Consider the following 15,772-nt stretch of genomic DNA (forward strand, 5'->3'; position numbering starts at 1 on the left):
GGCTGGACAGCGACCAGTGGTCCTCAGTGTGGCTGTCAGAGTGTTCTAACCTGGCACATCGTGCTTTTTAGATACCGGAGAGGAGTCATATTTGGGGCCGTGGCACTCCTCCTGGTTGTTTACGCAGGTGTAAAGCTGTCCTTGGGATGTAGTTCCATGCACTCATGGTTTCCTCATTTCATTGACTTAAGCATGGGAATGTCTCTCCTGTGCTACCCCTGCCCTACGTACCCCCAATTGTCTCCTACAAGCAATGTCTCTCCAGGGGTTGGCTCCTAAAATAGCCCTCTCCCCCAGCTGAAAGCACTTCTTTGTCATCCTCCCCAACCCAACTCTGCTAATGGCCACTCTATCATTTCTCATCCACGCCCCGTCCTTTCATTGTCAGACGCGCCCCTCTCCCTTTCTGCTGTCCTGTCCACCGCTGACAGTCACTTCAGGCTCCATTCAATCCCACCTCCTCCAGGAGGCTTCTTGGACAACTTCGCATCGCTCTCTCCTCCCTGTAACCACCACTAGCACTCACCAGGCAGTCTGGCCCGTGACAGATTCTCTGATTGTGTCCCATCGAGATACAAGGATCTCCTTTCTCATGGTTTTCTGTCTCTTCTCTTAGCCATATCTCATCTGATCACACCTCAGCTTGTCTCTACTCCTCTTAAAATGGGAAGGCTGGAGTTAAACGCAATAGCTTAGGAATGCTCTGTCCAGCCCTGGGGAAGGGGGGATTGATTACCTGTACCTTTATCCCAGATACTCAACTTCTAGACTTTTGCACATCATTTTGGTGCTTTGACCTGAGGTCACCAAATGCCAGGTGTCAGAGTGGAAAGGGCTGATTCACTGGTGGTAACTTCAGGGCTCCAACAGTCTTTCCACCCCTTTACTAAGGCAAGTCCAAATAAAATTCATTGGGACTCTCCCTTCCCAGAATCTCCTGCCTTCTTCGTTCCGGAAAAGCAAGATGTCACAGTCAGTCCCTCAGATCTCAAAAATTCAGCTATTTTGTGGAATTCCAGAGACACCCTTAGTCTCCGGAATCCTCTTCCAGGATGTTAGGAGGTAGTCTGTCCATGAGTTAAAATAGCTCCCGTTGCAGTGGAGTGAACCAGCTCACAGGTTGATAAGGTTCAACTTATCATGTATACAGAGTAGGCCAGGCGCAGTGGCTCAACCTGTAATCCCAGCACTTTGGGAGGCTGCGGCAGGTGGATCACAAGGTCAGGAGATCAAAACCATCCTGGCTAACACGGTGAAATGCTGTCTTTACTTAAAATACAAAAAATTCACTGGATATGGTGGCACGCGCCTGTAGTCCCAGCTACTTGAGAGGTTGAGACAGGAGAATTGCTTGAACCCGGGAGGAGGAGGTTGCAGTGAGTCGAGATTGTGCCACTGCACTCCAACCTGGGCAACAGAGCGAGACTGCATCTCAAAAAAAAAAAAAAAGTAGAGATGTTGGTCATTTTCTATGCTACCCCTGCCCTACCTACTGCCCCCAATCAACCGGGCAGGCTGATGATGTTCCGTAAACCACACAATGGCTTCACCTGCTGACTTCCAGGAAGGATGACTAATTCTGCCACCCCCTCTGCCAGGTGAGTCTGAGACTCCAAAAATGGCACTGCTGTCCTAGTTCAGTCCCAAAATAACTGGGTGGAGCAGACCTTACAATGTGTTCGTTTATTAAAAAGAAACGAGAAGTCTGGGTGCAGTGGCTCACACCTGTAATCCCAGCACTTTAGGAGGCCGAGGTGGGTGGGTCACTTGAGGTCAGGAGTTCAAGACCAGCCCGGCCAACATGGTGAAACCCCGTCTCCACTAAAAATACACAAATGAGCTGGGTGTGGTGGCACATGCCTGTAGTCCCAGCTACTTAGGAGGCTGAGGCCAGAGAATCACTTAAACCTGGAAGGTGGAGGTTTCAGTGAGTTGAGATCACGCCATTGCACTCCAGCCTGGGTGACAGAGCAAGACTCTGTCTCAAAAAAAAAAAAAAAAAAAAGAAAGAAAAAGAAATGAGAAAACGTGCTCCCTTCCTGAACTATTAGGAAGTCTAACAAAGTTGGCTGTTTTTGCTATTGCTGCCACTGCTAGGTGAACTACTCATCCAGCTGCTATTGTTATTATTTGCTCTCTCTCCACTCAAAACAATGAAAGCTGGGTTTGGGGAGGATAAGAGGAGAAACCCCTCTCTCCCTTCTCTTAACATTTCTACCCACATGTTAGAATATGTAGAAAATGTTGCAATTTGGTTAATTTCCTCTAATTTGTACACACCTGGGATATGATACCCTGTGTGGAGACAGGAGGGGTCTTTGTCACGAGAAGTATCAGATCAGAGAAGATCCACATGGATTTAGACTGAAGGAAGTGGGCAGAGGAGGTAAGATGACGAAGCTCTCAGACAGAGGGTCCCGCTGGGCAGAGAAGACTGGCTGCCCTGAGAGTCTAACGAAGTCACATGCAGGGTCTCTGACAATGTGAATGGCACTGGTCCAGGGCACGTGCCATGTGAATCCTAAGAAAATACAGTGACTTCTGGAATGTGGAACGTTTAACCCCCTATCCCCACCCACCCACCTACCCACTGCCTGCCTACCTGGCCCTCAGTAATACACATCATCCCCTGCTTTTTTTTTTTTTTTTTTTTTTTGAGACAGGGTCTTGCTCTGTCACCCAGGCTGGAGTGCAGTGGCGTGATCTCAGCTCACTGCAAACTCTGCCTCCAGGGTTCAAGCAATTCTCCTGCCTCAGCCTCCCGAGTAGCTAGGATTACAGGTGCCTGTCACCACGCCTGGCTAATTTTTCTATTTTTAGTACAGACAGGGTTTCACTGCGTTGGCCAGGCTGGTCTCAAATTCCTGACCTCAGGATCCACCTGCCTTGGCCTCCCAAAGTGCTGGGATTACAGGCGTGAGCCACTGTGCCCAGCCACATTCAGCATTTTTCTAAGGTATGAATTTCTATGATGAACATGTATGACTTTTATATTCATGGAAAAGCAATAATGACTTTTATAAATAACCCATGGAGCAGAAATGCTCAGCCTCAAACCCCTCCCAGTTAGTGGGCCGCCCCGGGCCTGTGACTGGAGTTTTCCCCTGCCCTGTCCTTGCATGGCCTCCTTCCTGATGTGACACTTGAATGCCTGTGAGAGGGCCTGTGACAGATGCCAGCAGTGGTGGCGATGACAAGCCCAAAGCCACATTTGTTCCATTACTTCTAGCTCCTCGTTGCCTTTCCAATCCCTGCAGTAAGAGCTCCTTTCTCTTATCTGCACAAGACAAGAGTCAAAAGTTCTTGTCGGTGTGATTGCAGAATATCGGGCTGGAAAACTTCCTGATAATACCTAATTCCTTTAGCAGAGCAGTCCCTGGAATCGGGTCAGGAGAGCTATGCGGCTTCAGCACATTGTGTACTGTGCAGCTGGATAATAAACCAGATGAAATGTGGCAAATAAAAATGTAAGGGACATATAAGGATGTCATTCTAGTCCATCTGGTGCGATAACCCCTCTCCCACACCAATTTTTCTGTTCCCTTAGCAAAACCATGCAGGCTGCCTGAGGAAGAGTCTCTGCTTGCGTGAGCCATTGAGGAGTTCCAAATAGACACAAAGATATGAGGAATACAAAGAAATTCCAATAATGAAAAATAAGGATCAAGCTGAAGTTTCTGAGACACATTTATGGCTTTTGTAAACAGTCATGCACTCGTTGAATGGCTCTTCGGGACACAGTGGTGACATTAGCTAATTCTGACATTTAGGAATTTAAACTCAGTAGCTGTCCTAGCTTATCCTTATGAACAAAGTTGCTAAACATTGTGTGCCGTGTGCCCCGCTTTATGTTTGAAGATGATGCAAATGGCAGGCTGTCATCTCGATTCCATTTCTCATCGTAAAACCCACGGGACACGGGCGCATGCTCCTACCACGTTTTCCTCTGGCCTCATTCTGCACCCAGCATTCCCTTTTCTTTCCTTTGCCTTCCCCAGTTTCAAAAACATATGGGTTCCCATAGAAAACGGGAAGAAATGCAGATACCTGAAAATAAAGTTTAACAAATGATGACAGACCTCTGATAGAGCAAGTCTTTCCTACACGCCAAACAAACCACTTTTTTATAAACACAATAATTTAAAGTATAGCTTCACGCTTACCTAAACTTAAAAACCAACTGGAGAGAGAGAGGTGTATTTTTAATAGAAGTGAGACATCGAAGCATTTCTAAAAAAGCTGTTTGACTCTCCTAAGCCACTAACTGAGTTCCTGGATTTCACCCCCTCAGGTAACCAGGTGAGTTTCTCCAAATCCACGGATGCTTTTGCTTTTGAAGAGGACAGCAGCAGTGATGGGCTTTCTCCAGATCAGACTCGAAGTGAAGACCCTCAAAACTCAGCGGGATCCCGCCAGACGATAAAGCCTCAGAGACCCCTTCGACAGGTTCTCTGGGGACAAACCAGGTAAGAAAAAAAAAAAAAAAGAAGAAAGTAAAACAGCATCTCAATGTATTATCGTTTCACAGTGTTAAAATCGGTTACAGCTGGTTTTGCTTAAAGAACCCGGAGATGTCCCTGGCTGCCACAGCATTTTGATGCCTCTTCTCACTCTGTTCAGCACAGGCCTCTGTGTGGGGTAACAAAAGCTCCAGAAACACTGAAAGAGAACCTCCAGTACTACATCCTTTAACTTATCCATTAAAGCATCTGCTCCGCCAAGCAGATACCTTTTATCTCCATTTTTATGGACAAAGTAACTAAGGCTCAGTGATATTGGATGACTCGCCAACAATCTCCCAGCTAGAAAGTGCCAGGGCAGGACTGATTCAAAGTTCACCATCTCTCTGTGCCCTGAGGACTCGCTACAGGGCTCTGGGGAGTGCAGAGAAGGAAACGTTGGCTCTCTCCAAGGCAGGGAGGCCCACGTTGCTTCTACTCTTAGCAGGTATTCTACTCTTAGAGGGTATTCAGCTTACCTAGCAAGCTGCTGCAAAATTCAGCCCCAACCCAACCATAACATTCACCTCTTTCTGGACAAAGCTACAAACCCTTGAGCATAAGGAACGTGTATTCAGAATACTCTTAAAGCACATTTATAAAGAATAATGATGATTATGGGCTGGGCGCAGTGGCTCACGCCTGTAATCTCAGCACTTTGGGAGGCCGAGGTGAGCGGATCACCTGAGGTCAGGAGATCGAGACCAGCCTGGCCAACATGGTGAAACCCCATCTCTACTAAAAATACAAAAATTAGCCAGGTGTGGTGGCACACGCCTGTAATCCCAGCTACTCAGGAGGCTGAGGCAGGAGAATCATTTGACCCCGGGAGACGGAGGTTGCAGTGAGCCAAGATCATGCCACGGCACTCCAGCCTGGACCACGAGAGAGAAACTCCGTCTCAAAGGAAAAAAAAAAAAGAATAATGGTGATTATGAACAACAGCTCCGGCCACATATTAAATGCTCATTCTGGGCCAGGGGCAGTGCCAAGTGCTTCGCAAAATTTCCTTATTTGAAATCAGAGACCTCTCCAAGTAGGTATCATCGAGGTGGATTTGACAGAGGAGGAACTAAAACTCTATGAGGCCGAGCAACTGGGTGGGCTCTAGAAATACAGCAGAGTGCCAGCCACGCTGGGGAAATCCAGCCAGAGGGTATTCACAGAGCCCCAAGAGAATGCCTGCTGGCGTCCACATATGAGGGGAAGGAGATGCGTAAGTGTGGAAGCCAGATGTGAGCTCTTCCAATTCTGCCTCTATCCGGAGAGTCCTTCAGACCCTCAGTCCCTTCTCTTTAGGAAGCATTTACCCCTCCTGGCCTCATATAAATTGTGCAATGAACTGAAATTAGATAGATTTGAAAGCTGTTTTTTTTGTTTTTGTTTTTGTTTTTTTCGCACTGAAAAGTACCATACAGATATTAGGGACAGTTAAAATAATTATCATTCAGTGCCTCGTTTCCCAAAACCATGCCAGTTACTGTTTATCGCCATGCCTGTCTTCACCCCATCAGAGCAAACCTAATGCTGCCAAAGGAGAAAAAGTGAAATGGGAGGAAAAAAGGGAGGCATGGAAAGCTGAGCTGAGTTATTCGTGTGTTTATTGTGCAAGAGTTTATAATCAAAGCATTTTTCCTTCCCCTGCATGCCACAGTTGGTCTTTGCAGCCAAATTTCTTTGATAACATCAAACGGTGTATCAGATCATTTGTACACATTATTCTGACAGTAAATTCCTCAGCTTCTGATTTAAGAATGGTTTGAGGAAAAGGCAAGTTCTTTTCTGCTTCACCTTAGGAGAGGGAAAGAAGAGAACAAGCACCGAACAATGCCAGGCAAGATGCAAAAGTCATTGTATATCATTTCTCCTGGCATTCATGTTTGACAGATGAGGACACTGAGGCTCCAAGAGAAAAGAATCCTTCAGGCCTTTGACAGGTGCCAGGCAGGGCTCAGGGAAGAACTGCAAAGCTCATTCCTAACCCCTGCATGGAGAGATCATGGGCAGCCCTGGCTCCTTTTTGTCAGAGTTGAAACAGAAGAATGTAGGAGAGAAAGAGGAAATAACTTTTCCCTTTACAGACTCTGCCTCTGATAAAGGTTTCTTATGTCTTTATACACATGCATACGTACACACACACACACTCACATATGTATACACACAAAACCACATGTACATATACATGCCTGTGTGCACGCATGTATTCACACATGTGCACACACACGAGACACACATGTGCACATATATACGCACGTATATACCTAACATGTGCACACATGTATGCACACACATGCACAGAAGCATGCATGCACATGCACACATGCATGCACATGTACACACTCACACACTTGGACATACACACACATTTGTACACACTTGCACACACACACTTTCCCTTTTTCTGCTAACATTCTTTTCCTCTACCTTGTTCGTTGTCCTACTTTTCCTCCACATTCCTACACCCACTCTTCCCTGCTGCTTTCTTTTTCAGTTGCATTATGAAGACAGGTGGACCTTGTCACAGACAGGTGGAATGCTCACACAGCAAGACCAGATGTCCCAGTTTGCCTAGAACAGACCAGTTTTATACCTGTCTTTGGAATCATTACTTAGAATGATTCCCTTTCTCTCTCAAAAGTGTTCTCAGCTGGATGACAAGCATATATATATATACACACACACACACACATATATATACACACACATATGTATATATATACACACACATATACATATATACACACATGTATATATGTGACTCCTCCCCCTGGGAAAGTAGGCTGATGTTTACTCAGGTAAGAAGCTAGGATGAAAGCAGCAGAGGTGTATGTACATGGACTCTGACATTTCTGTGTCACACAACTTACTCCTGTATCATCCTAATATCGGTAACATTTGGATTTCAGGATCTTGCTTCTGGCTCAGAAAATGACAGAAATGACTCAGCCTCACAGCCCAGCCACCAGTCAGATGCGGGGAAGCAGGGGCTTGGCCCCCCAGCACCCCCATAGCCGTGCATGCTGCTGTAAAGGTATGGTCGCACCAGCCTCGGAGCCCCGCCTGAACGCTCGGCTCGCGGAGCCAACTTGGAGCAGAGCTTTCTGAGTTAGGTCTGACAACGCGAGGAGAGTTACACGGAGGACCCATGCAGAGGTTCGGCTCACTGGGAGGGTCACCAAACAGGAGATGGGAAATGGGTCACTAGTGTATATGGACCAAGATTTCATTATCCATGCAGCACAGCAGAGGCCACCTCTGCCGTGGAGAAGGCTGTGGGTTTGGATTTTCTTTGGGATCACAGCTCAGCCAGCGTGTTTCCGACGTAAAAGATTTCATAAGCTCACCCTTGAGGTAGACACAACTGATTGTAAGGCAGGATTTGGAAGTTTCATAAAATAGGTATACAGCAGTTGAATTTTATGCAAGGGAAGTATCCCTGAAAAGCTTGCATAAAGTAACATTTACATCATTCAGGCCAGTCTTCCGATGGAAATAAACACGGGGTTTCATTCACAGTAGGCAGGTAGCTAGACTCATTATAGCAAATGTTTAGTTTTCTCAGCATTATCTTTTTGTTAATTTTTATTTTTATTTCAATAGTTTTGGGGGTGCAGGTGGTTTTTGGTTACATGGATAAGTTCTTTAGTAGTGATTTCTCTTTTTTTCTTTTCTTTTCTTTCTTTCTTTTTTTTTTTTTTTTTTTTTTTTTTTTTGAGACAGAGTTTCTCTCTGTCGCCCAGGCTGGAATACAGTGGCCAATCTTAGCTCACTGCAACCTCTGCCTCCCAGGTTCAAGTGATTCTCCTGCCTCGGTCTCCCGAGTATCTGGGACTACAGATGCCAGCCACCACACCCAGCTAATTTTTTGTATTTTTAGTAGAGATGGGGTTTCACCATGTTAGCCAGGATGGTCTCCAACTCCTGACCTCGTGATCCACCCGCCTCAGCCTCCCAAAGTGTGGGGATTACAGGTGTGAGCCACCACGCCCGGCCCTTTAGTGGTGATTTTTGAGATTTTAGTGCACCCATCACCTGAGCAGTGTACACTGTAGGCAATATGTAATCTTTAATCTCTCACCCCACTCCCAATCTTCTCCCAATCCCCAGATTCCATTACATAATCTTATGCCTCTGCATCCTCATAGCTTAGCTCCCGCTTATAAGTGAGAACACATGATATTTGGTTTTCCATTCCTGAGTTACTTCACTTAGAATAATGGCCTGCAGCTCCATCCAATTGTTGCAAAAGACATTATTTCATTCCTTCTTATGGCTGAGTAGCATTACATGTTGTATATGTACTACATTTTCTTTATCCACTTGTTAGTTGATGGGCACTTAAGTTGGGTCCATATCTTTGTACTTGCGAATTGTGCTTCTATAAACACCAGCGTCGTATCTCACAGTACACAGGCTGCTCTCTCTTCATTTAACTGGATGCCTGGTAATCATGTGGCCTTCTTCATAATGTTTTATCCCAAATAACTTTTTTTTTTTCTTTTGAGACGGAGTTTCACTCTTGTTGCCCAGGCTGGAGTGCAATGGTGTGATCTCGGCTCATTGCAACCTCCACCTCCCGGGTTCAAGTGATTCTCCTGCCTCAGCCTCCCCAGTAGCTGGGATTACAGGTGTGCACCACCATGCCTGGCTAATTTTGTATTTTTAGTAAAGACAGGGTTTCTCCATGTTGGTCAGGCTGGTCTTGAACTCCTGGCCTTAGGTGATCGGCCTGCCTCGGCCTCCCAAAGTGCTGGGATTAGAGGCATAAGCCACCATGCCTGGCCTCTCCCAAATAACTTCTAACTGATTTGGGAACACGTTTTCTCAGCTCAAGTGCCACCACTTAATGAATGTTAAAATGACTCTTATGAGATTTAAAAAAGATTGTAAATTGAAGTAAAAATCAATGATATAGTAATAGTTTTATGGTCTAATGGATGATAGACACTTCAGTTTCTCAGTAAGTCTCCCCCACTGAACCACAAGAGCTTAAACCCATCTGAAAATCCACTCAGCTCAACAGATTTGAAATTATGTGACTATCAATGCATTTTGTTCATTGCAGGGGAAGGAGGAGGAGATGAGTCCCATTATTTCTAAAGCTGAGTATAAAGAGAAATGTTATTCACATTTCTATCACAGTATTTAAATTTTGCATAATTCAAATTAGCAGCGCGGCACGGTGGCTCACGCCTGTAATCCCAGCACTTTGGGAGGCCGAGGTGGGCGGATCACCTGAGGTCATGAGTTCGAGACCAGCCTGGCCAACATGGTGAAACCTCGTCTCTACCAAAAAAGCAAAAATTAGCCAGACGTGGTGGTGCGTGCCTGTAGTCCCAGCTATTCGGGAGGCTGAGGCAGGAGAGTCGAATGGCTTGAACCCGGGAGGCGGTAGTGGCAGTGACCCGAGATCGTAATCACTGCACTCTAACCTGGTGGACAGAGCGAGACTCTGTCTCAAAACAAAACAAAACAAAACAATTAGCAAAGCCTTCAACCTCACTGTAGTAGAAAGTATGATAGAAGCCCAGGAGATGAACAGATCACTTTCAATGAAAAGGGCGATTCTTACAGACACCCAGCTGGTCCCGTCAGGCTGGTTGTAGAAGAGCCATCATTTTTTTCTGCTTGGTCAACAAACACACACAACCTTAGTATCCCCTGGGCTCAAAAACAGCATAGTAGTAATAGCCTTTACCCCACACTATCCAGGGTAAATGATCCGATTTCAGTACCTTCTGGAATGTGCTAAGGCAACACGGAGAAAAAAAGCTCCCGGACCCCCGTCTTAGCTGCGGGACCCTGCCAGGGCTGCAGCTCCCATCCTCCCCAGACAAGGCAAGCCCCAGAATGAGGCGACAACAGCAGCTGATCTGGAGCAAGCCAGGGCAGAGCTGGTTTCGGGAGCCCTGCAGAAACTCTCCAAGGACAGAAGACTGATTAATTAACTAGAATGCTAATCGATTAGTAAGCAGGGAGAAACGGAGCCACCAAACACACAGAAATACTTGTGCTCACTATTCATTAGTCACCAGGAAGAAGTCTCTTTGGAAAACAAAAGAGCCTTTGGGGGTGCACTGCGCTGAGTCCAAGCGAGTTGTAAGCTCCTTTGGGTAAGGTCACATTCAGATGTGTAGTTTGTGGTTAAAGTGGAGACGCTGCCAAGTCAGAATATGCCTGCCAGCTGTTCAGGAGCCCCCTCTTCTGGACACCGGTGGTAACACACTTTTCTTCCAATGTTCCCCCAAATCCTTGATCACTTGCGGTCATGACATCCATGTTCTTCATTTCAACCTTCTGTAATAAAGTCAGGGTTTGAAAATTCCTTTTTTTTTTTTTTTGAGGGGGAGTCTTGCTCTGTCGCCCAGCCTGGAGCGTAGTGGCGCAATCTCGGCTTACTGCAACCTCCACCTCCTGGGTTCAAGCTATTCTCCTGCCTCAGCCTCCCAAGTAGCTGAGACCTACAGGCATCCACCACCATGCCCAGCTAATTTTTTCTGTTTTTACCAGAGATAGGGTTTCACCATGTTGACCAGGCTAGTCTTGAACTCATGACCTCAAGTGATCCACTCACCTCCACCTCCCAAAGTGCTGGGATTACAGGCGTGAGCCACTGCGCCCAGGTTTAAAAAAAATTACTTTTTTAAAACCTGATAACAGGATGGACCCATTCTTTCCTAAATACAGAAGTCTTTTATTTCAGGAGCAGGTTATAGACACAATTACCTGTTCATTGACTACCTGTTATTATTTCAATATTATCTTTTATAGTCTTTATACTGATTAGTGAGAGAAAAAGTAAAGAATATTTTCTCCAACTTGCAGATGAGGAAACTGAGATGTATTAAAGTTAAGTGATTGTACCACTTTCAAACATTTGTCTTATCTTCCAAGACTATACCCTTAACTTTCTGATTCAGTGTGTCTGAATCCTGCAATACATGCTTTGGGTTCCAACTCTGGGAAGTGTTCCAGTAGGTGGATAACCCTTCCCATAATAAGTAAAGTATCCTTATTTCAAAAGGTGTTACTTCCTGATCTTTCATCGGTATTTGGCATGCAGGCGAGAGGGTGTTAAGCAGGCAGATAGGCAGGGTTTATCTTACTTTCAGTCCAAAGCAACAAATAACCACATTCTAGACTTTCAAAGAAAATCTTAGTTTCATCTAAGTTTATGTACTTAATAAGTCAACTTATTAAGTGTTTAACTAAAGGTGACTGCCCATATGCATATGAACATTCTTTTGTTGTTGTTGTTGTTTTGTTTTGAGATGGAGTTTCGCTCTTGTTGCCCAGGCTGGGGTGTAGTGGCGCGATCTCATCTCACTGCAACCTCTGCCTCCCGGGTTCAAGCAATTCTCCTGCCTCAGTTTCCCGAGTAGCTGGGATTACAGGCATCCGCCACCGCGCCCGGCTAATTTTTGTATTTTTAGTAGAGATGGGGTTTCACTATGTTGGTCAGCTGGTCTTTAACTCATGACCTCAAGTGATCCACCCACCTCATCCTCCCAAAGTGTTGGCATTACCGGTGTGAGCCATCGCGCCCAGCCACGAAAGAACTTTCTACAAATAGTCTCAAGATCAGAAGGCAGCCTTTGTTAGGCCATCAGTTGGTTTTAGGTTAGGAGAATGCACTCATTGAAAGACAGGATTACATTTTGCTGTACTCCAGAAAGGAAGAATTCTGGAGCTGCTTCTAAGATTCAACTTTCCCTGTCTAAGGAGTGTCCTTCCAGTGTGATACATTTGCAGTGAATTTGTTCATTCGCAACGTTAGTGTTCTAGGAGCTCTTTGTACATCATGCCTTTGCTATATCGTATTTCTGAGATTCAAGAATGGCCATCAGACAAAACTGCCTCACGATGTGTCCGTGATGCAAAGTCATTCTCAGTCATGGCCTAAAGCACTTGCCATTTCCTCACGCTCTTTGCAGTCCAAATCCTTGGGTGACAGCAAGAACCGCCACAAAAAGCCCAAGGACCCCAAGCCAAAGGTGAAGAAGCTGAAATATCACCAGTACATTCCCCCAGACCAGAAGGCAGAGAAGTCCCCTCCACCGATGGACTCAGCCTACGCTCGGCTGCTACAGCAACAGCAGCTGTTTCTGCAACTCCAAATCCTCAGCCAGCAGCAGCAGCAGCAGCAGCAGCAGCAGCAGCAGCAGCAGCAGCAGCAGCAGCAGCACCGATTCAGCTACCCAGGGATGCACCAAGCTCAGCTTAAGTAAGTCCGGCAAGCCTGGGAGGGTGGCTGTAGGCAGAGGTTGAGAATGGCGTCTGTTAATATCTATGTGATGTACATGGGGCCAGCACCATGGGGCCTAGCAAGTCCTGTATTGCACCATTTCCTCATCCAGTATGTTTGGAAGGTGATTCAATTTAGAAACTGTGCACACCTTTTCAGAGCCATAAGACTGGGAGGAAGTGAATCCAGGGCCCTCTTTATCTGCAGATGGATTCCAAACCCTCAGTGGATACCTAAAACCTCAGATAGTACTGAACTCTACGTATACTATATTTTTCTCAGGCATACATATCTATGATAAGGTTTCATTTATAAATTAGGCACAGTGAGAGATTAACAATAACAGCTAGCAACAATATAGAACAATTATAGCAAGATACTGCAATAAAAACTATGTGGATGTGGTGGTTTCTCTCTCAAAATAACTTATTGTACTGTACACGTCTATTTTTGAACCACAGTTGACCTCAGGTAACTGAAATCTTATAAAGTGAAACCGCCAATAACGGGTGGACTACTGTAAATCAGTGCCCTTAGTAAGAGGCCCCTTTGGGGAAAAGGAAAGGATTAGCACTTTCAAATTGGACTGTGAAATGTCTAAGAATGTGATATTGGAATTATGAGCAATTCCGATGCACTTCTGCTTTTGGAAAGAACATCGCTGGGCAGCGGAGAGACACCCTCAAAGACTGACTCTTGGGCCCAGGTTCTGTGACCACATTGCTACGTCACCTTTTAAATTGTCAATATCCCCACATGTAAAGTTGAGATATGGATTCCTCCTGTCATCCTCAGACTATGCTAGCAATTATGCCAAGGACTAAACACAACCAAGCTTCACCAGGTGTGTTTGGCCTCCCCAGGACAGAGCATCAGCTGAATCACAGGTGGATGTGTCCTCTCTCGTGTGCCACAGTCCCCACCACTCCCTCTTATCTCCCTAAACAAAGTTCAGATGTCACACACCACTTGCCATCTAGCCGGCCCTGTTGTTTTTCCTCACCCTGCTCTCTTCTGCTGGTTTATTACGTGCCTGACCCTTGCAGGCAATCACTTTGGGATCCGATCTAAACGCAAGTTATACCACCAATATTTGATTGTACCTGACGTGCCTCTTTGTTTGTCTTTTAGAGAACCAAATGAACAGATGGTCAGAAATCCAAACTCTTCTTCAACGCCACTGAGCAATACCCCCTTGTCTCCTGTCAAGAACAGTTTTTCTGGACAAACTGGTGTCTCCTCTTTCAAACCCGGCCCACTCCCGCCTAACCTGGATGATCTGAAGGTATAGGATTTGACATGAGTTGCTTTCTTTTTTTAAACAAATACAACAGTATGTTGTTAACAGCACCATGACCAACTGGTATCTGGAGTAAGAGAGTGGGAGGGGAAGAGGACTACAGGAAACGCTGAAGGAGGTGACAGAATTTATCCTGCTGTGGTTGAACACCCCAGTTGACTAGCCCATTTTACGCAGCCGTAACAGGATATGGGAAACTGGGAAATTTGTGAAGAAAAGGAATTTATTTCTCACAGTTCTAGGGCTGAGAAGTCCAAGGACATGGCACCAGTATCTGGCGAATGCCACCCCATGGTAAAAGGGCAGATGGTGGAAGGGCAAGAGCATTTGAGATAGAGGGAAAAGACAAATGTTATGTTTATTTTACCATAGTAAAAAAAATAATTTTTAAGTAGGCTATTTCTAGATAAGAGTAAGACAGGAGACCAGTAAGACAGGAGATGCCTTAGTCACAGAGAAACGTGATCCAGATATGATAGTGCCATCTGTCAGACCCCTCAAAACCCACTTTTGGGAGGCTGAGGCAGGTGGATCCCTCTAGATACACATGCTCAGAATCATTGGCTGGTGAGAGTTATGATAATTAGTATAGGTGTGAAGAGATGATGATCATGATGACGATGGTGCCTATCAATTTTTTCTTTTTTTTTTTGTTTTTGAGATGGAGTCTCGCTCTGTCATCCAAGCTGGAGTGCAGTGGCACAATCTCGGCTCACTGCAAGCTCTGCCTCTCAGGTTCAAGCAATTCTTCTGCCTCGGTTTCCCTAGTAGCTGGGACTACAGGCGCCTACCACCACACCTGGCTAATTTATGTGTTTTTAGTAGAGATGGGGTTTCACCAAGTTGGCCAGGCTGGTCTCGAACTTCTGACCTCAGGTGATCCACCGGCCTTGGCCTCACAAAGTCCTGGGATTACAGGCATGAGCCACCCTGCTCAGCCCCTACCAATTTGTATTTTTTAATATAAGCCATCCATCATTTATTCTGTGTAGATTTGCTTTAATTTTCACCCTGCAAGATAAGTTTTGTCTCCCCAGTTTAAAAAGTGAAAATAAAACCAGAATCATGGAGCCGGGCGCAGTGGCTCATGCCTGTAATCCCAGCACTTTGGGAGGCCGAGGCGGGCGGATCACGAAGTCAGGAGATCGAGACCATCCTGGCTAACAAGGAGAAACCCTGTCTCTACCAAAAATACAAAAAAAAAATTAGCTGGGCATGGTGGCGGGCACCTGTGGTCCCAGCTACTCGGGAGGCTGAGGCAGGAGAATGGCGTGAACCTGGGAGGTGGAGCTTGCAGTGAGCGGAGATCACACCACTGCACTCCAGCCTGGGTGAGAGCGAGACTCCATCTAAAAAAAAAAAAAAAAAAAAAAAACAGAATCATAAAAAGGTCAAATGATAGACAGTTTAACCAGCTTATGAATGACAGAACTGAGGATTGAAGCTAAGTAACTTATTTCAAGGGCTTTGCTATTGTATGAGAGACGAGTGGAAAGAGAGGGATGGGCAGGAGAGAACGTGGCTGGACTTCACCACTCACTGTGTGTATGGGGAGAGGCGCCATCTGAGTCCTGGGAGAGTGACATCAATGACAGAAAGAGGGAGAGTAGAATGAAGAGTTGATATGAAGGGACAGTGGCAAGTTCATTCAGTTTGAGAAAGTCAAGTCTCAGGTACCAGCAGGACAACCGAGAGAAAAGGCATCCATTTCCATCAGTAAGAATTAGC

General features: G+C 45.7%; 1 protein-coding gene across 1 annotated transcript in view; it reads left to right on the forward strand.

The window, feature by feature from the left end:
* The window catches only part of LOC115894928 (myocardin-like), a 58,177-nt gene that overhangs the window by 25,120 nt on the left and 17,285 nt on the right, over nt 1-15,772 (forward strand). The window contains exons 5-9 of the mRNA XM_030924092.1: nt 4,292-4,466; nt 7,738-7,821; nt 10,650-10,716; nt 12,434-12,723; nt 13,876-14,029. Of these exons, the coding sequence (XP_030779952.1) occupies nt 4,292-4,466; nt 7,738-7,821; nt 10,650-10,716; nt 12,434-12,723; nt 13,876-14,029 (770 nt within the window). The remainder of the gene's footprint in view (nt 1-4,291; nt 4,467-7,737; nt 7,822-10,649; nt 10,717-12,433; nt 12,724-13,875; nt 14,030-15,772) is intronic.

Source organism: Rhinopithecus roxellana, chromosome 19 (genome assembly GCF_007565055.1).
Source record: "Rhinopithecus roxellana isolate Shanxi Qingling chromosome 19, ASM756505v1, whole genome shotgun sequence".
Lineage (NCBI taxonomy): Eukaryota > Metazoa > Chordata > Mammalia > Primates > Cercopithecidae > Rhinopithecus > Rhinopithecus roxellana.